This window comes from Phaethon aethereus (genome assembly GCF_964289735.1).
Source record: "Phaethon aethereus genome assembly, chromosome: 10".
NCBI classification, from domain to species: domain Eukaryota; kingdom Metazoa; phylum Chordata; class Aves; order Phaethontiformes; family Phaethontidae; genus Phaethon; species Phaethon aethereus.
In genome coordinates, this window is record NC_138586.1 from 6304003 (window position 1) to 6329399 (window position 25397).

Consider the following 25397-nt stretch of genomic DNA (forward strand, 5'->3'; position numbering starts at 1 on the left):
GGCGGCTGATCCCGGGTTACGGGACTGGCAAGGCCACTGGCAGCTTGGTGACAAGCTAACGTAGGAATAGTAATGGACTACCCCTTCAGCAGGGAGACGCACGTCCGACACCGTCTAAAGGCAGAGCCGGAGGAGGAACCACGTCGTGGCCAAGCTGCCAGCCAGGGCCCGGCGCGCTGACCGGCCAGAGCTCCTCCTTCTCCAGAGCCACGTTAGGCTGGTGTGAACTAGATCCAGCGCTGCCACTTGTGCGTCCCACAGGAGTCATCATCCACCCGCGAGAGCCATCCTGCCAAGTTACCACGGTTTTGATTACACACCGCTGAGTGGTGCGGTGTGGTTTGATGGACCACTCCACACATCATTCACTTCTGGTATATAAGAGATGAACAGCAAATCAAATTAAAAAAAAAAAAAATCTGACTTTCCTTGTGGGTAGGGATGGTAGGGATTTAAGAAAAATCTAAGAGATATTTCTTTTGAACTTAAATAATGGATCAAGTGACCCGACTCCAATACTGTTAACTGAAGGAACAGCAGGTGAAGAGACGATGCTTCTAAACCATCTAAATCCACAACATCTGTGGATCCGTCACAATGTGAGAAATCAGTAGCGTGCCACAACAAACATAAACAACCTATTCTCTTTGGTTAACTCGACACAAACCCCAGGACAAGGAAGGTAATGCAAGCAGCTGAAAGCGCGTCTGTGGCAGTCTCTCTGTTCTTCGGGGCACCACTTCTTTCCGTCAGATCTACAAACCCACCCCAGGTGAGCCAGGGAACTCTGCAAGTTAAAAGCCGTTCTGAAGTGGGAGATGAAGTGTTGCAAGGTTAAGGGAAAACAAAAAGAGAAAAAAATAAATTCATAATGAAAGCAACTTTAAACAGAACATCTGTTCTTTTTAGCTTCCTGGCACTTCAAACAAGCTGCTTTCACCGAGCACAAGCTATTGATATGAGCAAGAAAAAAACCAAACCCAAACAGTTCCTGAACAAGGAAAACTACTGATAGTCTGTATCTCTTGGCTTCTCCAGTCACAAACACTTACACCCTATGCCCTTGAACCATCAGTACCTCCAAGAGGATGGAAGCGACACGGTAGCGTTCTGAGAAAGCCACTTCCCTCATCCACGCCAGGCTTCATGGAGCATTTTGGTTCCTGGCTCTAATGGAAGACTTCAGTTAAAAAACCGCCCCAAAAAAATCTGCTTTTCAAGATGCAAAAGATTGTAAGTCAGCAACACAAATAATGAAAAGACAGGTTTTGTCAGTTGATACGTAAGAACCGTCGTGTAAAAGACAGCTCAGTATTTTAAGATGAAAAATACAAAGAGCAGGCTAAACATAAGATATGCCACATCTTTAAGTGCTTTCGTGCATGACACAAAAAACAAGCGGCTGTGGTTTGCTTTTTTTGCCTTTGGTGGAGTTCAGCAGTCCAAAAAGAAAACAGAATATAAACCCGTGAAAAGAGTGTGTTAAAATAATAAAAGATCTGCATGCACGTCACTCAAGCACTGTGGTTTAACTGCTATTTGAAAAGCAACAGCAAACTGCATGGCTTCCTGGCACGGCCATACGGTGTGGTAAGAGGTTTGACGAGGAGCTGCCAACGGAGTACTGGGAGGCTGAAGCACTCGATCAGAGAAATACTCGGGCTGGGCTGAGGAAGCCCCGTCATACGCACCACAGCTCTGAGCCAACCCCAGCCAGCTCAGGCACGGTGTTCGCATCGATTCCCAAGGAACCGCTGCCTTGCGATGCCTGTTGACAGATGTTACAGGCAATTTTGAGAGAAAGGTACATGGAAAAAGGTTTAGGTTAAGGTCAGATGTATTGAATGAGCCGTCTAGAGAAGGGCTAAACAAGCACACGGACACCATCCCCTCTACAACTCTGACAAATACATCATATCAATATAAGTATCCAGGGAAAAAGAAGGAGGGGGGAGGAAACTTTCTCAAAGGCACTCAAAAAACGGAAAAAAATGGACATCGGTCACTTATTCAGGAGAGCATTCTAGGTATGTCCACAGCCTACCAAAGAGCCTGTCGTCACCCACCTCGACACACCAGAAACTGTCTTCAAACTAATTAATCAATTACTCCAAAATCTTGTTGTATTACCTAAATGTTTTCATGAACTAACTACCAACTTCACATCCCTTCCTCATTTGAAATGTTCAAGGACCCCTAGAGGTTTTATTATTTTGATTGTTTACTGCATTTTTTTTAAAATAGCTTTTCTACAAGTAGAGAATTCAAGCTGTTACCAGCTGAACATAAATTCCACTTTGGTAACTGCAGCTTTTTCTTCAACAAAAGAAGAGGCAAAATAGAGGCAAAATATGATGGGCTTTCCTCTTCCAATCAAAAAAATACTTGGAAAAGCTTAGAAATGACACCGTCAGTCTGGGAAGCATGATTACATTACAAAGAACCACACATATTCTCTAGAAGAACGAGGAAGTTCTCATGCGGGGTTCTGTCAAACAGCCACACTTCAACATGCTTTGGATCGTTATTTTGGGCACGGTTATCACTTCTTACCACCGTACTGTCACCATGATTTACATCCATGAAATCTGGCAGTAGCTACCAAAAACAAACAAATAAAGCACAACTGACTCCCTAGTTGGAAGGCACTCATTTACAAAATCTGCAACGACTCAAAGTCTAGCTGTTAAAAGCTTTAAAAAAAGAAAAAAGAAAATAAAGAAAAAAATAAAATTAAGATTTAATCAAAGAAATACATTCGAGAATGCTCAGCAACATGAAAAAGGGATAGAGGAGAGAAAGACAGCTGAAGAAAATGACAAGCTCAACTGGCACTGAATCATTATTTTTTTAATAGAATGATTATTATGGAATAGTATCGTCCAACATTACCTTGTTTTCCAAGTATGTGTCATCACCCACCTCCATCAAAAATATGGTCCCTTTTGGATGCCAATAAATATCAGAAATTAAACAATCTCAGTACTAGAGACTCCTTCGGATTATTAAAAATGAGGGAACGGCATAAGCTGCATTTCAGTATCATAAATTGATTAAATTAAAGCGGTTAAGTAGCAATGAGTATATTTTTAAAGAACAAATTTGTGTTTTATCGAAAGAATTCTGAAGCACAAATTGACGATTTTGACAAACACTTCAAAGAATGAACAAGCCCCTGACATTCATCAGGACACTTGGGGGGGGGGGGGGTAGCTAAAAGCAGCAAAGCACTACTGTGAATCAAAGCACCTCCAAAAACTCAGTAGACTTTTTAAGGGTAGGAAGTTAAGGTTAACAGTATTGGTATCCTGAAATCCCATGCTAGGACAAGTGTATGTGTAAACTATCAGGAAAAGGGAGGAGTAAGTTCTAAAGAGGCAATTATGGAGCTACACTGCAGTGAGAGAAGATGGGGATTTACTGGCTCTAACAAGCTACAGGAATTGGCACCACACCATCCAAAGGAAAAACAACAGCAATCGCTAACTTCTTACATATTGTCTTTGGTTGTTTAATATCAAGAAATACTTTTTACAGAGTACGTGAAGACTGTTCCTTTGAATTTCATTCTGTGTCGGTATCTTCTCCGTGGCCTCTCTGGTAAACTAGAGGACGGGCTTTACTTGCTCCGAATTGTCGTTTTCTACATTTTTATTACATACCTCTCCAAAACTCAAATTTCTTTCATTTACAGGCTTTTGTACCAGAACGGTATAACTAGAACAGACTTTACATTGTATAGTGAAGGTATTTTTCTTGTGTTATGAACTTAGAACTTACTAAAACCATTTCCCACAAGATACTATGAAACTTAACAGCAGGATTTAGAGACAGGAATGAACATTTGTAATAAAAACCCCAACATCCAGCGTTACATTAGCAAGGATTAGAAGTATTATCTCCAAGATTTTAAAATGACTCCTTTAAAAAGCCTTGTAACAGAAAGGAGTTTTCAAGCCGCAGCCAGAGCTGCGTCGTAGTTGAGGAGAGGGGACCGGGAGGGGAAGAGGTGTTGAGGGTTTTTCCCCTCATTTCCTTGCTGTCTTGCTTACAACGTTCATCAGGTGTACAATCGATGTCAGAAATGGAAAGTAGCATACTCTTTCGGTGGCATTTCAATTGGACTATATACACAACATCTCCAATGTCTCAATCAAAAGCATTCTGAATAATGTCAGATAGAAGTCAATAGGAAAAAGGAACCAACAGAAAGGCTATCGATACACCTTTAAAAAACGGAACACAAAAATAATTAACCATTGATTTCTTGGCATGTAAAAGTTCTATACAAATTTTAAAAATTTTATTTGCAGGTACTAACCTCTTGAAAAGCTCACTCTCTATTTACACTAATTCTTTTAACAAGTTTATCTCAAATTAAAGCATATTTAAAACAATCATGATTGCATTAACTTTTCTACTTTAAATTATTACCCAATTAGTGCTTTATTCACATTTTAAAAACTTGTACAATTTATTACAAATATAAAACAGTGCAGTTTTTCATACATTATCCCAACTCTGAGACAAACACTTAAAAGACATGGAAAAAGATTTTGATCTCTATAAACATAACATTTGCATTACTCATCCCCCTTTCTTCACTGTCCTCCCCTAGCCCCGATTTAAAAAGATCAAACATACAACATACTGTAGGTTTATTTTTATTCAAAAAGTTACTGTCTCAAGACATAAATACAAATCAGAAAACAGTACAATTAGGACAATAGAATGTGGAGGACAACAGGTTAAGGTAAATATATAAAACATTTTTAGCTGGTTGAAAACAAAGCTGTAAGAACTGCTTTCACAAAGAAACACTCCTTCAAGAGTAAGAAAAATCAACTTAAGTTTAAAATCATATATACAGTCCTCTCAGCAGTTCTATTAAATGCAGTGGTGTGAAAAACAATATAGGCAGTACTTTTAGACATGAGAGTATTTATTTATGTAAAATGAGTTAGGCAGATCTAGTTTTGAGTTTGTTGTTACCCCATGACTTAGTAAAATAATTATATTTTATCATGATCCTTTAGATAATCTATGGTTTTTGGCTACCACAGCCGAATGTTTAATTTCCGAGTCTAAAAACAGGAAGCCTTTTTGTATTCACCCATTCGGGGAGATCCTTGTATTGCAAGCATATTAAGGCATGGAATGATTAAAATAATATACCTCGAGAACTGAGAGACAACTGACAAAAAATATACATATGTAATATAAGTTAATATTTCCTTTAAAATGATGTCTAGCTGCCTAAGCCTTGCAAAATGAGTCGATGTCAAAATGGCATAGATCCACTTTCTGTTTTAGACCAAATTTAATTTATTTGTGAATGGACACAAAATGAAGTTTAAAGCTTAGCTTTCAAAGAATATTATGGGTTGTTTATGAATTTCTATTATCCAATCTAATTTACATACAGAGGAAATGTACTGTAACCTGTTAGAAGTATCTTTAACCTGAAGACTGCTTGCAAAGACAGATAGATAAAACAATATAAAATACAAATTTAAAAATCATTTTTAAAGCATGAATTCTCATGCTCTTCTATTTTTAAACATTGTTAAACTTTCAATATATTTCTGAAACCTCATAATTTTAAGTTGGAATTTAAAAGTAAGAAAAAACTAAACAAACTGCGCAATTATAAAATCAGCACCAATTTATATATATATATAATTTTATTTAAAATTTAGATCCCTATTCCCACACTCTAATAAGCTGTATAATTTTTTGTTTAGAATTTTTCTGCAAACATACTACAATAAGCTTCTTTTATTTGGAGACAAAATACAGTGGCACTACTGGAAGGAATTTCACAACATTACATTTTTCTTAAAGGACAAGCAAACTTTCAGGGTTGGTAATGGGCAAGCATGACTCGAGATCCGTTACTTTCTGGTAGTTCATAGTTTATGGACCTTTCTGAGAAGGCTAGCATGAAGCTTTTGGAATAAAAGTGTTTTAGATTAAAAAGCTGTGAAAATTCTGCTTTATGTTTTTTTCCCCCCCATGATTAGTTAATACAAACCTTCTGTTGCTGAAGTTTGCATTTAATTTAAAATACTGACACTCTTCTGGGTCTACCACTGTAAGAAAACCAATCCGTCTATTATTTCAGTTCATGGATGTAAACAGCAATCCAGCAGAGCTCATCATGATTATTTAGTATAGCCAGCTAATGTATAGAGAGGAGCTCAAATCTGTACCAAACACCTCTCAGACTGTTAGAGTAAAACTCAGAGGGAATACTTCTTATGATCCAGAAATAAACTGATAGCACATAAATAAAAATATTGATTTCCCCCCCCCCCCAACAAAAAAAATGTAGCTTATCCTCAAATTGTTTACTTGTCCTTTACATTTCTTTTTTTTTCAGGCAAACAAAACTGCCCCTTCAATGCACTTGATCTTGAAAGCATGTCATTCTCCTTAGAGAAAAATCTGTTCAGAATTTCACTGTATCTACCACAATTTTGTATTGAAAAACTTCCTCTTCCACTTAGAAAATGACTTCACCACTGATTTATTTGCTGCTCTGGTATTAAAACATTGACACCCCAAGAACCTAAAAAAAAAGTTAGAAATGGTGTCAATTTGTAGTCTACTACACATTTAACAAAAACAAAGCAATTAGTATATGATTTAAGATTAAGACACTTCAAGATATGTTAAGGCATTGTAAGTTTATTTTTCTTCCAAACCAGATCCACCACACTTCTGATTTATGCAATAATATGAAATGGGCACCTCATTCATCAGGAAGTATTTTTCCCCACACTCCAAGTTAACTAGATCCAGTAGGAATGTGGTAAGGACTGTGCTTTAATTATTTTAGGTAATAATTGCAAAATAATTTTTAGTTAGTTGCCTAACTTAGACTTCTTTGACAATGGCATTCTATAGGCTTTAACTTGAAATGCAGTGTGTAGTTTCCAGCACCTAAGCCTGGGACAAAACAGTCTATGCGCTGGGCTGCTGCTGCATTTATCTTGCAGCAGCTAGCCAGGACACAAAATGAGTATTTCCTATTCAATATATCAACTCTGTCAGGAAGACAGTGAAAAAAATCAAACCATAATTGGGTAAAATCAAAATACTGTCCTTCAGGAGACTGTGTGATTAAGTGAAGAAAAAGCTTTCCTGAAACGAAGAATCAGTTTCCACTTCCCACAAGGGAGCAAGCCATATAGTTTTCTATGCCAATGGAACTAGGTATCACTACCGATATGCCAACCCCCCCCCCCCAGAAGATCCAGATCTTGTGACTCTCCTAGCTTTTGCAGGACTTTATAAAATCAGAAAGAGCCACGAGAGACTTAATTTTCCCGAACCTTAACATTGCTGTTCACATTTATCTGTTTACAAACCAATTTTTACTGTTCTCGGTATTAAATTCACTTTAGATGCATCATACAATATAGCACACTGAGACACAAATGCCTCTGGTGCCAGCAATAACTGGACACATCAAAAAATGAGAAGACGGACTAAAGTTTTGATCATAAACCATGTGCATCTGAATAAATTAAACAGGCTTATTGTGTCTAGGTCTATTAAAAACAAGTGCAGCAACTCCAAGAATAATGGGCCTCTAATAAATTGTATGAATAAAGCAAATGAACTTTATTCAGAGAAGCTTTTTTGCATTTATGAGACTGGGGGGTTTTTTACATTTAAAATACCGAGTGATAAATTCAGCTCTGATGTAACACGGACTCGCATTGCCTCCTGAACTGTTCGCAGAGCTTTCCCCATTTGGGCAGTTAAGCCTTTCAGGTGGGGTTTACGCTAACGAGCGGCTGTGTCCTGCGAGGCGGCTGTTTCCCGCAGTCCCGCTGCCAGGACCCCCACCCTTGCCGCGTCCTGCCTGGGAGCAAGGCTTGCGAGACGTGCCCCCCTGACCGCACCGACTCGTCCCAGTGCCCCAGCGCTCCCTCCTCGCGGAGGAGCGGCTTACGGCCCCCGCAATGCCGCTGTCACCGGCTGCCACCACGCGGCAATACCCCCGCACTGCAGCTAAGGCGGGCCTAGCAAGTCCCGGGCTCCCGGGGGATAACGGGGGGGGAGTAACAGGAAAGAAACCTAGCTAACAGTAAACCTGTGGAAACTATGCTTAATTAGTTTTAGAAATCGAAAAGCGGAAAGGTTTCTGAAATCAATGAAATGCACCTGTAGAAGACCAAATCTGCAGCATTGTCAGAATAAAAAAATGACTGGTATTTCACAGATCAATCAATCAAAAATCAAGAAGAGAAGGGGAAGAACTATTTTAAAACAGAACGTCAGAAAACAGGTGATATACTTTCTTGGTGTTACTTCAAGAACAGAACACACAACAGCTAGATGCACAACCTAATCTGAGTCATTACTGCTAAAGCAAAGGCCTACTGGTACAAAATATATGGATTTGCGTTTAAAACAGTATTTAAGACTTCTTTCTCCCATAACAAGAACAGGTTCACACTGCAACAATGCCGTAAAAAATACATAACCGTCTTCCAAATTCCACCAAGCTGTCCAAGATTCCCAGGAAGCCTTGTTGTACTGTCCTCTGCTGGCTTGCTGCAGCTTGTTATTTCCAGTGTAATTTTGTACCAGCTACACAAGGTCAAAAATGGCTGCATACATTACAAGTGGTTCAAGACAGAAGGAATCCCTCATGCAGATTTTTAAAAGAGAATAGAGACTGCAGATTTATCAAGTCGGAAAAAAGGGCAACTGCAAGCAGAAACTATAGACTTCGGATCTTTTGGACCTAAAACTTTATATGGAAAGAAAAAATACCTCTCATCTCTATAAACAGATATCTGTATTATCTCTATTTTCTCCATTATCTTACTTATGCACAAAAGTAAATATGCCAATTAAAAAAATAAAAAACCAAAAAAACCCCACGAAACCCCAAAAACCGCAAACCATCCAATGCTGACAATTGATAATGATATCAGAGTCACTCAGCTAAGCTCATCACAACAGGAAACTTGCTTTTAATATTGTGTATGCACTATTTTTTACTTTTTTTCTTTTTTTTTTTTAAAAGCTCTTTGCTACCAACCTCTGCAAGGGTCTTTTTCATACCAAATGTGTTTTCTTCTCAAAGGCTTTTGATTTTTACGTAACTACATATAAAGTGTTAAGAACAAAAATCCTATAAACTTGCAAAGAATATTGACTACCTTAGAATTATGAAGCTGAATTAACAGCATAAAATATTTCACTGACTGTACCAGTCTGCCAAAATAAGCTAATGAAGACAGCCTGAAGATTGCATTCTTTCCATTTAAAATTTGAAGACAGTACCGTAACTTTAAGACTGATTTTACATTATTTTCCTCTTACGTAAATTAACCTACCGATTCATCCATGATTGAAGCGGGGTCAAAGAAATCTGGTTTTAGTTCCGTTCTTTCTCTCCTGTTCTTTGACGGTGGCTTTAGAAAGCAAGCAAACAAACATGTTAACTGTAATTTCAGAAAAAAACCCAGAGTTTTTAAACTAATAAACTAAGCTGAACTCTCAAGGGGTAAGAATTTACAGGGGATAAATGTTCATCTCTCACATTAGTATTATTATTATTGTTGTTATTATTATTATTATAGAAAGTGTTCTTGATTTTTGTATGGCAGTTTGAACAGACAGCACTTGTATACAGTTAGTGGCACAGCCGTTTAAGAATGCAGAGATCAAGAATGATTTTTCTGTTTCACCAAAAGGAAAATTTCATTCAAATACTCTAATGTAAAAGCCAAAACACAAATCCAAAATCCACTAAAAGTAAATTTCTTACTAGGTCTATGTCCATGGTGTCAAAATCCATGCCTTCATTGAGATCTTCAATCCGCCCTTCTGATGACATCATCACATCTTCAACAATTGGCTCTTCATCATCTTCCATTAGACTTGTGCCACGTCGACTGAAATGAAAAGAAAAAGCATATTGTTTAGCACTGAATCAAGTTATGTTTTATCTGAATATTTAAAAAGCTAATGTTCAGCAAGGAACTGCCCACAAATGATAATTCCATTAGATAGAAAAGAAATTAAGTAATTAAGTAAACACATAAATACTATTAAAGAAAGGTGGCATTTAACCATCTAGAAGATACTAAGAGAGTGAGGAACTACTAACTTACAATCAACTTACGGAACTTTGTGGTACATATCAAAATGGGTATTCTGAGAGGCTGTGGGATCTGATAAGCAGATCAAAACCACACCTAATTCAGATATACTTCCACTCAAGTATTTAGGTTCTTTCTCACTTGAGCATAAGTTTTGCCACCTAAAGAAAAAAAACGTTCCTGCCTTATGACAAGCCAGGGAAGAACGTCTTTGCGATAAAGTGATTGTGTAAATCCGTTTTCAGACATTCCCACACAGCCCTTCATCCTCTTTCCTCACAACTTCTACATGCAACATCAGGCCGCATGAGAAAAGTAAGGAGTCATTCTAATTATACTAATTGGTGTCACTATATTTAAAAAAAAAAAACCCAAAACCAACCCACACCACTGAAACTATGTTACATGAAATACTGGTATTAAAGAATTAAAAACAAGTAGGGAAAAGATACAAAGCTCCTCCATATATGTCCATGGTTTTAGTTTTCAACTTGTACTTTTCTCCGTAGAACCATACAGTCTTCATTAAAGCAGAGAACTTCTAAAACTAGTCTTTCCCTCCTCAGCTAAACTAGCTCTGGAACATAATTTCATTAACATGCATGTCAAAATGCACACATGATGAATCACAATGAAGTAAATGACACTACAGTAAGAATGAATGACCTTTGAAGGACAACATTCATTTAAGAAACACTAGACTGTTTTAGTCTTCATTCACAATATGGAGGACTTTTAGTTTGTTTGGGTTGGGAAATTCTACAAAAAATGGTACTACAGGATTCCTCTCAACTTTGGTGTCAGTTTAGGTCAGACAAAATCTCTATCAATCACAGAAATGCTGAAGACAGCAGTTTCTTTAAAAGGAATACTATTTTTTTAAAAAACAAAAAAGCAGCCGAACTCTAAACTTTCCAAAGTCAAAGAGGAAAGAAATTGTAGAATTAAACTGAGCAGAAACTTTCTGCTTCACACACTGAACACCTATTTCAAAACTAGTTTTTAATGTTCTATTTCTAAAGATGACTTTGCAGTTAGGAATACATAAAGGAGATGTTTCATGCATTGCATTGATTACATGTATCTGCCACAGATCGGCTTCAGTTTAACCACCAGCTTCCTTTACTACAAAGCTTGCTACTATTTAATTTTTCTGGAATTTAGGCTCAAAAATAAGCAAGAAATACAACATTCTAATCGGCTAAATGCATCACCATGCACTTCTACTGCTGCTTTTCTAAGGCAACTTAAAATTATAGGACACAGAAAAACACTACTCAAGAACTAGAACATGTATCCCTCTTAAAAGATACAGGAGTAACACTGCATTTAATAAACCTTCCCCTCCCCAAACCACTGAAGGAACACTTCACTCTCACTCACATAGCGTGTTGCAAGTTGGTTCTCAGCTTGACGTAGTTCATCGCTGCCCTCTCCTGTTGTTGTCGCGCGGCTTCTTCCTGTTGCCTTTGAGCCAACATCCACGTTACTTGCGTGCTTAAAAAGACCATTATTCTATTTTAAACATGAACTGGTTTTGTGTATGAACACTAACACAAAGCAGACCTACTCATCTACGTACTTGTAATCAAGTGGAGCTTGGTGGTGTTCAGGCTGCATAGGATAGACACCCATATAACTTTCTTCTGGTCGCAATCTCTTGGGCTCCCTCATTATTGTGGAAGTAAGCTGAGGCGTCTGCATCATGACTGGTGTGTGCATTGTCTGCTCCCTGTTCAGCCACATACTGTCACTACTGCTGCTTTCTTCAGCTGGAAGGAAACATAGGACATCAGTAAGTTTTTTTCAAACTAGTCTAAATTTAATGTTTAAACATGACTTAAATGCATGTACTTTCTGCTTACTGAGAATCAATTTCTTTACTTTATGCCACAAAGTCTTACATGTGCCCCAAAAGGCCTATATTTATAACCACTGGCTAGAGTGAAGTACTTTTAGATTCTGTGACTTAACATAGTGTAGTGTCTTTATTTCTTTTTGTGAATCAGTGTTACGTTATTCAGACTCTTCAAAATGAATAGTTCTCCCGCTAAGACATATACACAGACAGAAGTTATCCCGTTCTAAAAAAACGTACTAAAGCATACAAATTCACTCAAGCTAATAAATACTGATCGACACATGTAGTTTATACAGATATCTACTCTAGTAAGTTTTAAGATGAGAAAAGTTCTACCTTCAGGTACTTTCCGTTTCCCTGTTGCTGGCTTTGTCTTCTTATTTCTTACTGTAGATCCTCGACTACTAATTCCACTAATCACTGACATAGTATCATCATCCCCACCAGCTAATAAAGAGTTTCTGTAGGACATGAGAGGAAGCCACACATCTTCTCTTCGTAGAGACATCTGAAAGGTCATAAACTTCTCCAAATAAACATACCTTTAAATGGAAAAAATAATGACAAAGATGCAAAATATGTGTAACAACATGTTAACATGTCAAGCTAAGTAACTACTGAAATTAACACCCAATGCTCCTCATCTAGTTAACAAAAAGGCCTGACAACAGCAAATACAGAATATGATTCGTTCATCCACCATAAAACGACAATAACAAGGATGAATACAATTTACCCTTTGTGATTATACTTCACTGCATTAGTGTAAAATTATCTTGATGTGCCAAAGATTCCAGTTTAGGTGAATGCAATACACATAAATACGTATTTATTCAGATGCATGTCTTATGGTTATCATTACAAATATTGAGAATATTAGGAAAATACTTACACTGTTCTTTTGTCTTGTCTGAGAAGTTTGGAGGAGAACTCACTCAGAATATCAAGAAATGCCAGATTTAATGGTGGGTGGCTCTCACCTTGTGGGTTAGGCTCCTTAAAAGCAAATTCTATGCCATCCCTAAGAAAAATTTGAAAAATTAAGTCACATAAGGCACTAAAGAAAAAGTTCTACACTGGGAGCTATCAAAACTGAACACCTTTCCTCTACATCAAGAAAGCAATAATTTCATGTTTCCATATTCTGGCAAAAAAGGGAACACTGTTCATAATTTGAATCTGGACACACTCTTTGTGTCACCATGTTTCTACTTTTCAAATTTTCCGCACTAGGCCACAACATAACCACCACTGACAAGGAAGTGGATCAGGTCTTACTGTTCCGGATAAGACGATAGCGTCAACACTGCTATCACTTACAGGCTTATACAATGATGCTGAAGAATATCAACATTATTTAATATTTGAGTTTAATTCAAGGCCAAAACTGTGGTCATCTCCAAATTTACAAATGGGCTACATAGTCTCTAGTGCTGATGTGTTTTGTATGAACAAACTGATTTTGAAAGACTGAAAAGACATTTTCATGTTAGTCAAGAAGTGTTTACAAAAAGGGAAGTAACACAAAGCACGCAATTACTTGTGTAACATAGCAATAGCTTCTCTGGTTTTCAACTGATCCAGTCCAAACGTTAAAGCAAAACGTCGAGCAAGTTCCTTTATGCCACTGAATGTTGGTGATGATCTGTCAAAATTATAACCATTTTCTTGAATCATTTCATTGAAAAGCTGTATGAAACAAAAAGGGAGATTTTCATTTATTAAAGGATTTTGCCAAACTTTGGACCAACTGACACAGAGCTAAGTTTAAGTAAACAAGTGTTTTATAGCTTTTTTTTTTTCTTAATTCAACAACCCCGAAAGACAAACATGGAGGTTTAGGAAAGCCAAGTCAAGGCTACTCTTGAAAAGTCTGCACTTCGAAGTTAATCCTCGAAATGCACACTGTCCAAGCATGCATCAAATTGTAGATATGTTGGATTTCTGCACTTCCCTAAATGAGGGGTTCTAGAGTTGAGAATACTTAAAATTAGTAGGATTCTCTGATACCTACACTAATAGAGAAGAAATAAACGGGGTAAATTCTCACCTGGTCTTTACTATTACAGTTTGTCAAACTACTACTAATTCGTTTTTTTGTCTCTTTTCAAAATACAAGTATAATGAAGATATCCAAAAATGGAAACATGTCTTCAGGAAAGTTGCCAAAGACACCAGAAACCACTGAGGATCAGTCTTTTAACTACTCATCAATAGTTGGTAAAGCTAAACACTCTGAACTTTACTGTAATCTTTTTTCTTTGACCAATCCTTTTCTCATCCCACTGAATTTTACTGTTAATTCTCCTCAACAGTCCATTTTTCTACGATTTTTCTGATTTTTTTTCTGATTTTGTCTAACACACTCACCCTTTACTCTCTCATATATAACAGAGCAAACCAAAACCAGACTTACTAGGGCTATAAATATTAACTTTTCATTTATAAATACATTTTGGCCTATAGTTGCATACTTCTATGTTGGTGTAGCTCACTGCAACTTAGTTATTCCCTTTACCCACTATCACTTCTAGTATTTCTTCTCTGGTTAGTTTCTTTAAGACATTTTTCTGGAAAAAATGCTAGTTATGTGTTTAACTTTACACGTGGGGTTTTTTTGTTTGGTTGGTTTATAATACTTGAGACCCCTCATGTTATTATTCTTACTGCTACATCAGGATTGTGTAACTGCCTCCCTATTCCATGTGTAATCGTACTTACTACATTCACTTCCTCTGTCTGCCCTTTAAAATATAAGGGGCTCATTATTCATGAGACAGAAAAGACTAATAAGCACAGCATTTACCCAGCATCACAAAAATTTATGAACTCTGCTGAAAAGTCAGCAAAAACTGTAGGCGTATTTAGTTGCATATTTTATGTTGCAGTTCACCAGCTACTTGAAGTCATGCTGCTGTCAAAAGGAAAGGCCTCATCCTCCCTTGTACTGGCAATATCCACACAGATAAACCAGATTATGGGCTTCACTAAGGACGACTTCTGGCTAGTTCTCAACCAGGATCAATATCTAGATGTATATCCAGTATGTGGCTCTATGACCTCTTTTAAAAAAAAAAATAAATAAATAAAAGGTGTGGGGAAGGAGAGGACAAATCAGAGTATATTTTTCCTTTCAACAATAGCAGAGACCTATGCTATTGTTGTGGTTTGCAGAGGTATGCCTTTATTGTTCTGATCCTGTAAATAAGATTCATGCAAATGGTTCATGTGAGCAGATGAATCCGACTCTGACCTCGACTGAATTCATCAGGTCTCCACACAAACAAGCTCATTTACTGAAGAGAGCATTAAATCATGTTTTAATTTCAAAGATGGGTGAAGCCCCTACCAAACATTAAGAAATATTGAATTACTAAAACTTCCCATTACTTCTCAGAATAGTTTAAAAAATTTAAAAAAAACCCAAAAAAACAATGACACACAAAACGCAAAACCACACCAAAAAAACAACAAACCCAACACAACAGAAAAAGCCAACCCAAAGCAAAACCAAACAACAACAACAAAAAAAGCCAAAACCAAACCAAAACACAAACACACAAAATCTCACAGGCAGGAAGTGTTTTCTCTTGTTTATCTGTTCATGAATAAGCAAACTAGCAGTTTCACAACACATTTCTGATTATGTGCCTCAAACTCTTGTTTTAGAATTAAGACAGTATCACCGAGTTACATCAATTTCATATCTAATCGGCCTCTCACATACACTTTCCATAGCACAGTATTTAGTAAGGAAGGTAGGAAGACTTCTGGCAGTTTTTCAAATAGTTGCAGAAAATATGTTTCAATTTAGACCTATTTATCCCTACCTTCCAGAAGAATTTCTTCATTAATACCTCACACTAGCTATTAAACAACAGGATGCTACCTGCAGTATGGAATTTCATGCATAAAAATATTGTAAATCATTCTTACCTGCTGCAAACTAAGAATAAGCGTTTTAGCACACTGGATTTTGTCTATCTGTCGTGTTTTACTCATCGTTTCTTTAATAATATCACCATAGTCATTGTAATACTAGGAGAAATTAAAAAAAAAGGTTAACTTTTGATTTTAGCTGAAAACATTGCAACTACTGAATTCTTCAGAAAACATCATCTAGGATTTGCTATTTTTACAGAAAACAACATCTAGGATTTGCTATTTTTAAAAAATTTTGAACACTTTCAAAAGGGAAAAACCTAACATGTTCATGATTACATCATCAAAATGATATCCCAAACCACCTCCAAAATGATTAAAAAACCCTCAAATCAGAAAGACTATATCCACTTCTTTTCATTCTTGTCATTAGTGTTACTTTAGAGGCAGAATGATCTATTTATCTTCAAGGCCATGACACATGTTCACCCCTTCAGGGTACAAGATTAGAATCTAATCTTTTTAGTAACTTCTGTAACTCTGGTGGGGAGTTTTCTATTTTCTCTGCTGAAAGGAAGCACTTATGGTAGTGTCATAGCCATAACTTTTCCAATGAAGACAGCTGCCTGTTCAGTTCTTTAACTATTTCAGATACAATAAAGACCCAATTAGTTTTTTAGAGTTTCAAAATATATGTAGGGCATTCAGACAGACAAAAGCAGGTTGTGCCCAAGTTTTAAATTTTTTAAGGTAATCACCAAGGAGCAAAGCTTTATCATGTTCACAAAATGAGTACTCGTATTATCATGCATCTGTGAGTCCCAGGAGCCAAGAAGGGTTTTTTATATTTAAATATGATAGAAATAGATATAAAGATCACATATTAGGGTTGGGGGTGCAGCAGGCAGGCAGTGGGTGGAACTCACAAAACATTTTTTCTTCTTCTTCTACAAAGTTTGAGTTGAAATTATTTGATGAGGCTAGACACAATGGAGCTATCTTTGTGAGAAGATTCTCAAGATCCCTGCCTAAACTAATAACTGAATTAAAAATATACCACTGATCAGGATAAGAAAATACATCTTAAAACAATGTAAAAATAATTATCAGGTTTCATTCCTCCCTCCCTGCTACCCCCACACTGAGACTGTGAAACTAATCTCAGTCATTTTTTACCCTTCTCTCGGAAAAAAGAGCTTTTAAAGGCCTACAAACTACCACCTCTGGAGTTCTGAATTCTTCACATTTTGAATCAGTTATGTTGTAAGGTAAAAAACCAGTAATAATTTAAAAATCCACAACTACTGTATTCTAGTAGTTTTAATGAAATATCACTACTAGGCTTCAAATTTACCTTCATATATTGCTTGAAAATGTCCGCAGCCGTATTCATTTCCACCACAGTATATACAATGAGTTTACAGAAAGCTGCAAGTAGATTTCTTCTTTTGTGCAATGCTTCAATTTTGCTAGCTTCATCATCCTGCTGTCCATCTAGAAAGAGTTCAGAACATGAAAACTGTCAGGTTGAAATACTTCATATTTAAGCATTTATATAAAAAGTGATGTGGGCTAATGTTCAGGATGTAGAAAATCAAATCTCAGTTCTGACAGTGGTAAACTTCATTGCCCACTGACAAGTCTCTTTTCCTAATACAGACATATATATTTGTGTCTGTTAAACCAAACCTTTACCAAAATTATCCTACATGTCCCCAAAACATAAAATGCTTTCATCGGCTGCTGACATTTAAAAGACAAACCTATCTCTGTGCACATGCACACCTCTCAAGGCCAGAAAAAAAGAAGAAAAAAACCCCATAAAAAAGGCATAGGTAAACAAATACATTAGAAGGGAAATAATATAATGGAAACCTAAGTTTTGTACAAACCTGCACTGTTATTATCATCATCCTGATCAATGAAGACATGATCTAAAATAAAACTGAGTAGTTCAGATTGCAATGAAGAATCAGGAGTGTAAACAAGTGGCTCCAACATGTCACGTCCTCCTGTCATAATCTGATGACTGAAGATCATCAACACATCACACAGAATTGTGAAAGCCTATTAAAAAGAAACCTTAGTAAATACTTGCTTGGGAACTGGATTTTATTTAGAATAATGTATTTCCACTTAACAGATACTTAGAGCGCAATGGTGTACACAGGCCACTTAAGTCCTAATCAACAGGCCAACTGGAAGTCAAGATGTGCATAGTTTATTACAGGAGGTTGCTGTATGAAGACTGGGTCTCCAAATAAAAATACTGCACAGATGAAGCCAATTACATATCAAAACATTATGAGAGATTAAAGCATTTTGTACCTGAAACTCCTAAGTTCTGCCTGACAGGTACTACTTTAGGTCACCAGAGAACTTTGTGGACACCAACCATAGTATATTCTCCTTTTTTCTTTCATTTGTGGGTTTTTTTTTTTTTTTTAATTTGTTTCAATCACATTTGTAAAACATTTAACAGCGGAGGTCACTCAATCCCTTTAAATCCTAAGTCTTGCTTCCAAAAAAGCAACCACCTCTTCATTTTGCTGGCTAACTTGTGCCACCTGATTTAAATCAGATTTAAATGCCATCAGATTTAAATGTCTGTATTCCACCTCCCCAGAAAGTTCAAATTATCAGTACCTAGACTGACCTTCTTCAAACTAGTAGACCAAGGCAACACACCGCTTAGTGCTGCACCTCATCTCTTTAATCTCTTAAGTACTTCCATTTTAACAAACAGATCTGTTCTCTAACTCCTCAAAGCAAATATTACTAATTTCCTGGTCACAAAAATACATACACTTCTCTTAAGTCCCTTGTGCCCTTTCATGAGATTAGGGAAGGAAAGCAGAACCATGGCTATTGTACGCTATGTGACTGAGGCAGTTCTAGTTTCTAGAACATTCACTTGAGTCTGAGTTACATAGCCTTTTAAAAGAGACCTACTCAGAGCCTCAGTAATTTTTGTTGCTCGCACTTTTATACCCTACACCTTGTGACTTTGACACCAGATAGCTCTCTGACACAGAACATGCCTATTCAGTTCCAGGAATATTCTTGTTATAGCAAGAGTTTCAAAACCTGCAGTTGTGCGACTCAGTGGACCAGATTTTCAACTTCAAGCTCAACCAGGTTATTATTACCTTTAGCAGCAAAAAGGCTCCTGGCTTCCTACATGCTTAATTAAAAAGTATACCCAGAAGATAGTTTGGTCCTTCCCTCACAGAGAGATATTTTTTTTTTCTCATGTTAGCATTCTAAAGGTTGTTAAAGGCATTTACTTAGAATTAATGCTACTATCAGTAACCTGTGCACTTCACTGGACCCTGAAACTCCTGTGAGTATCCTGGCAAGATAACTATTTGACCACAGACTGAAAGAGACTCAGCCTCTGGAGTTTTACCTTTTCCTTTGACCCCGTCACCCTCAGAACTCCAGACAAGTATTTCCCAAGATGATGTCTCAATTCTTTTTGAAACAGAAGAAAAATAAAAAGCAACCCCCTCAAAACCTTCCTGCCTGCATTTTTCTTTAAAAAACCCAGGACTTTTGTCTCCTGCCTGAAATGTCAGGTACTACTTCCATAGACTAAATACCTACATATTTCATGTCTCAAATATCCAAGAACTTAGTTCCAGCTAAAACTCTCCCCCCACAAAGGACAACTATATGAGGGACCAACTATAAAACTGGTAAAATGAAAACTGCTCACATCTTTTCCGAGCACTACATCATTGTTGAGGCTTCCAAGCACTCGCTAGAATGGTCTCTAAATATAATACTGTTAACAATCGACCAGCACATGAGTGTACGTAAGGCTGACCACAGAAAAGAAAAAACACTTCCCAACAATAAAATCCCCTAGGTTACAGTGTGTACGTGTGCATGTATGAACACACACACAGAGTCAACTGTTAAGTACCCATTCTTTTTCTCCTGATTCAGAGATCCCTGAACTCCTGGGACTCTGAAGAACTGAGGGATATATTCTGTATGCAGCACCATGGTGAAGGGGAACAGACACAGAAGTTGCCCCTGTATGTCCTCAGGGGTGCACAGCACGAGGAAGAAAGTTGTATTCACAGGTCTTGACTGGATGGGCACATATATATCATAGTACAAAAGTGGGAACATAAAAGCATTCAAAGACAGAACTAGAACAGTAACTTTGCTCTTTTAAATAGTTTGTCCCTAGCTCTTCCAGCTCTGAGTCTATAAATCCACAATCAGCTCCACCAGAGGTGTGTGTCATGACCACATAGTAAGCAAAAACTTTGAAATGGAACTCCACCACCAAACCTGGAAACCAGAAGACTTCTACAGTGTACCTGCCCAGTCATTGTTTAAAGAAACAAACAAAAAACTCCTTTGAAAACAAGTTTATGCTGCCTAAAATGACTAGAAAGAATCAAGTTTAAATTGATTCTAAAATCCTACCTAAATTACCTAAAGGAGAACAAGCATACAAGTATGCCTCAAAGGGCATTCAGCCTAAACATCCGAGACACACCACATTCCCGCATAAGCACTAAAAATATTAGCAAGAGGAACTTTTCAACTACATTAGAAGTATAATATTAGAAGACTAACAAGGAAAAACAGTCACTAACCTGTTCCTTCACAGCAGTGTTTACGTTGGTCAGGTAGTGTTGACAGATTTGACAGAACACTCTCATCTGCTTCTTTAGACGTAGAAGGTCCTCCTTTAAAAGAGAAGGATTTCATGTAACAGTTTTGCTTTTTCAATTTTATAGTCACATTTAGCATACACATTTTCACAGAGCTAATCCACCACAGACCTCGTATGCAGTCGTAACATTCAAGTCCACTGCATTACTTAAAAATTACTATTACAAATAAAAATAGCAAATAGCCATTTCCTCAATTTTGTCATCCTGTGTACCACAAAAAGAAATAAAAGTTGGGATGAGAATAGTGAAGTTATTTATCAAAAAAATAGTAACACCCTCCCCCCCAACCCAAACCTAAAAAAAGCCCCACCAATCCACTCCTCCAAAACCAAACAAAAAACCCCCAGCGCAGAGCATAATGCATTTTCTCTTTAAAATACCTGTATTTTCAACCTAGAAGATAGGTTTTAGGTAGCTGTTTATAACTACAGCAGACATAGCCACATGTTATTATTTTTTTTTTAACTCACTGCTTGGGGATAAAGTAAAATGTCAGATGAGAGTGGGGGTTTTCTTCCTCTCTTTTGTAGCTTTGCAAGTGTTGCAATAGCTTCCAGAAAAGTAGATTATTAAGTAAATGAAGTATCAAACTGGTACAAATACCACCCGCTTGTGTGGCATAATTAGTGTTTCTCAGTGATGTGAGGATTCTAGCCCATGTAGAACTGGGGAAGTCATATTACAAAAGACCAACTGTGTAGCCAGCATCAGTCCAGACAAAGAAGAAATACCCCTGAGAAGTTTAAAAACTATCCATTCAATCTAAACCAAACCAAGTCTCTCCCTTCAAGAAAGCAGGTAACACAATGGCACAAGGCGTCATTTAATCTCAACAGGAATCACAAAAGCAACAGCTGCTTCTTAACTACGAGTTTTAAGTATAATATGATGTTAGAACACCTTCACTACATAAAACCTTTTCTCTCTACATTTACTATTCAGATTACTATACTGAGGTTAAGAGCATTACACATGAGACTATTTCCTTCATATAGAATTACTTAAATTTTAATAAAAATTGAACTATTGACGTAGTCTTTTATTTTAGCAGCCTATATATATTATGGCACTAATGCCCACACTTAAGTCAACCCGTTCAAAATTAACTGCTAACTGCGTGCTGTTTTTGCCACAGAACAAAACAAAAAATGGAAAAAAAAAAAAAGAAAAAAAATCTTTAGCTACATTTCTGTCACTTCTGGTTCTGTGCTTTTAACTTCTTTGCTGTTATGTTCCATTGGCATTGAACAGAAATCAATGGAACTTCTGTACGTACCTGGCATATTTGGCAGCAGTCAAGCAGTTAAATATAACAAAACAGTTGTGGTTCAGAAGTTAAAACTATGAAAGCCTTAATTTACCAAATTTTATTATACAGGAGCAGAAAATAGTCTAGATACAGGACCATTTTTCAAATCAGTTCTTTTCATTACTGCTGAAAGTCTTACAAATTATATTTTACTGCAAAATAGCTAAGTTAATCTTAATTTCTAACTTAACTTTTCAGTATTTAGCTCAGTGTCTGCTGTCAAGCTTTTGATAAAGCTTTAATCACCGTTACAAAAACCTCAGACTACTGTTTACCCTTTAATGAGTAAGTTCACAAGCCTCCAAATCCTTCACTCACATAAATGGATAAATAGGTTAAGAACTACTTCATATCTGATACTTTTGGGTTTGGAAATGTTAAAAGCCATTAAAACCTAAATGGTAAACCAGCTAGCCAGCCAGTGTTGAAGAAGTTCATGTTTATTTAACAGACCTTCAGATTGTAATTACTGAATCAGTAAGGCCGTAATTATTCATTGGGCTAACGAAGTCTCAATGTGACAGAAAAAAAACCCCAACAAAACCAAAACACTGTCATGACCTCACAAAGGCATTCTGTGTTATAAAAACTATTAATACAAGTTACATAGCATGCTTCTCTACTCCTATATCTACCAGAAGCTCATACTACCACACCCGAAAATAAAAAGAAAAAATTTATACACCCTTACATTGAAATAATTTTATTGTAAAATGCAATATTAATTACAATTTATTATTAATCATTAATCTCTTGATTTCTCTTTGTTTTCTCCATAGTAAATTATGACAGAAGTCTACAACTTTTTTTTCTTAAATTAATTATAAGTATGGCAATCAAAGTGTTTAAAAAACCTGACGAATTTACTTATTTCATCTCTGAAATAAATAAAGGATATAAATTTCAGGTGAAAGAGCACAAAATGTACCCTTCTTGCAGGGCTGTAGAAGACTTCCAGAAAAAGTATGTTTGATTATAACTTTTTTGTTGTTGTTAAAGAAATCATAAAAACGTTTCAGCATTTAGGAACTCCATTCTAAACTCTAGCCTTTCAAAAACCATCTTTCATGAGGCAGATGGCACAGCAAACCACCTGATCACCCTCTTTAAGCAATGCTGTCCAGCGGATACAAGAAACCTTAATCCTTCCTCCAAGATTTTTCAGGAAGTGAAATTAGAAAGATGACATTTGCCAGAGCTTTGCCCTTCAAGATTACTATACATAGAACCAGAACAGGCCCTCATTATTGCCTGAGAAAGTTTGAAATTTAACTTAATCATTTCATGTCTTTTACTTAAAAACAGATTTAAAAGACTGATGAACAGCAAAGTATGACTGCAACATACTGAGAATAGTACGATAGTGTGAAAATTCTTCTCTCTCACTGACTTGTCATTGATACTTCAGTTTGCAAACAAATCCAAACCCACTACTTGAGACTGACTATACTGTGTTTTATAATTTATATTATAATATACCCACCCTTAGCATTGTTACTGTGCCAGACTAATACGTATTGCATTTATTTACTACCATTACTTTAACATTCTGACAAATTAAACATAATACTGACATTTAAATAAAAACATAACAATTTAGAGAAGGACTAGGTTTTAAAGTCAAGCATTCCACTATTAAAACTATGAATTCTGAAGAACTTATTAGAAATGCAGATTTAGGCAGGTTATCAGTATTAAAAAAAATTCTTATTCTTAATTCCATCACAGTTCCCACTTGATGATACTGCAGGTATGTACAAATGTTTATTTACTAATACAACTGGAACAAGGCATACCTTTGTGGAACTGCTTTCAGTAATTTTTGCTAGTTGCCAAAGGATTACGTAATGAGTACACTGCAGTGCGTGAATAACAATCTGGAATCAAAAGGGAAAAACACATTAGATGACAAAGGCCAATAAAAGACAGCAACAAAAGCTATTTACTGTTGTATCTAAACACATTTTAATACAAACCTGTTCTGGCATGTCTCCATTTTCAATACCAGTTTTCAATAACTTGTAGTTGCAGCCAAACAAGTCCCATCTTGACAGGTCATGAGCACTGGAAACATTAAAAATTAGGCAAAGATGTAATTTAACTTACACCATTTCTGCAATTTGATGTTAACAACTATTAAAAGCTTAACTGGTCTTAAAAACAAACAAACAAAAAACCAATAAAAAGCTCAAATAAACCACAAATATCCCCCAAGCCCCAACAAAACACACCAACAATTAAAAAAGGGACAAAACCCCCAGATTTCAGTTTTGTATATACTTCTTCATACATTCAAAATGTGTCATGTTCTGCACAACTCTCAATCATTCACACTACACAAAAAAATCCCTCCAAGTTGCATTAAAAAGCTAAGAGATATCTAATTAAAAACAAAGAAACAAGAACAACCGCCCCACACCACAAACCCTGACAGATGTTTGCAGAAGCCTACTTACTTGTGAAAAGCAGTGATTCTCTTCAGTGTTGACAAGACTTGATATGCATCATCTTCATCAGGTTCCTCCCCCTATTTAATAATCATATAGTTAGATACCCCAAGCAACGTAAGCTAAGCAAGCTAGGGAACTTAGTAAGATTAAAAAACAAAACCACCAAACCCTAAAACATACCCCACCCCACAACCACCGGGGGGGAGGGGGGGGGGGGGTGAGGGGGAGAGAGCGCGAGTCCTGCATTTAAATTATTTATCAATGCCACATTTGTTTTTAGAAGAGTTAAAGAGTGAGTGAGAAGGTAGCAGGTCATGCTTAAAAAAAATAGTCAGCAGAACAAGGGGAGTGGGGCGATGAGAAGCGAGAGGAAAAAAAAAAAAAAAAGAACAAAGTCTAGGATAGTACAATATAGTGTATTATGTAGGTGCTTCAATTTTCTCTGAAGAATCCAGCAGAGGCCACTGTCAGACAATAGATACTGGACTAGATGGGCCACAGGTCAGTACCTCAATCTTACTTTAATAACAGAGGAAAGTCTTTGAGAGAGGTACAGGAAATGTTTTGTTCTAATTTTCCCACAAGTTCTGACAAACTTGCATTTGGAGAAAAAAAAGGAATAAAAAGGAAAGGATCCAAAAAGTCTCTATTTAAGTTAGACAGGATAAACTAAGGTCACAGAAACTCCTCAGTGTACCAGAGATCCTGCACAACCAATGCATTTCACTGTCCTGTAGTTGTACAACCTTATCAAAGCACTATGGATTTCAACACTCCTACAAGAGTATTTGCCATTTTCCTTCAAGCCAACTGTCTGACATTTCCTTGCTTTACCTCTCACTCTTTCTTTCTTTCTCTCACAAAGGAGGAAACAAATGGATTACCAGGCACATTTCTTACATACTCCACATACGTCTAAGGTTTCTAGAGTGGATTTGTAGTTCAGGCCAGTAAGCAAAAGGAACAGGAGCAAAGCTTGATAAACTAAGTCTGCATTTGAGAAGTGTGGAGAACAGAGTAATCAAAAAGACACTTCCCATGCTCCTTATCACAGATGAGGAGGAGGAGAAA

General features: G+C 36.8%; 1 protein-coding gene across 1 annotated transcript in view; it reads right to left on the bottom strand.

Annotated features, from left to right (window-relative positions):
- Positions 1 to 6547: 6547 nt before the first annotated feature.
- STAG2 (STAG2 cohesin complex component) overlaps positions 6548 to 25397 on the bottom strand; it is a gene marked incomplete at its 3' end in the record, with an annotated part of 78233 nt that continues 59383 nt past the window's right edge. Inside the window, exons 20-34 of the mRNA XM_082004051.1 lie at positions 24333 to 24403; positions 23853 to 23940; positions 23673 to 23753; positions 20487 to 20579; positions 17763 to 17937; positions 17225 to 17364; positions 15925 to 16026; positions 13529 to 13677; positions 12881 to 13009; positions 12283 to 12530; positions 11710 to 11899; positions 11511 to 11624; positions 9794 to 9920; positions 9360 to 9437; positions 6548 to 6571 (exon numbers count right to left, since the gene is read on the bottom strand). Of these exons, the coding sequence (XP_081860177.1) occupies positions 6548 to 6571; positions 9360 to 9437; positions 9794 to 9920; positions 11511 to 11624; positions 11710 to 11899; positions 12283 to 12530; positions 12881 to 13009; positions 13529 to 13677; positions 15925 to 16026; positions 17225 to 17364; positions 17763 to 17937; positions 20487 to 20579; positions 23673 to 23753; positions 23853 to 23940; positions 24333 to 24403 (1809 nt within the window). The remainder of the gene's footprint in view (positions 6572 to 9359; positions 9438 to 9793; positions 9921 to 11510; positions 11625 to 11709; positions 11900 to 12282; positions 12531 to 12880; positions 13010 to 13528; positions 13678 to 15924; positions 16027 to 17224; positions 17365 to 17762; positions 17938 to 20486; positions 20580 to 23672; positions 23754 to 23852; positions 23941 to 24332; positions 24404 to 25397) is intronic.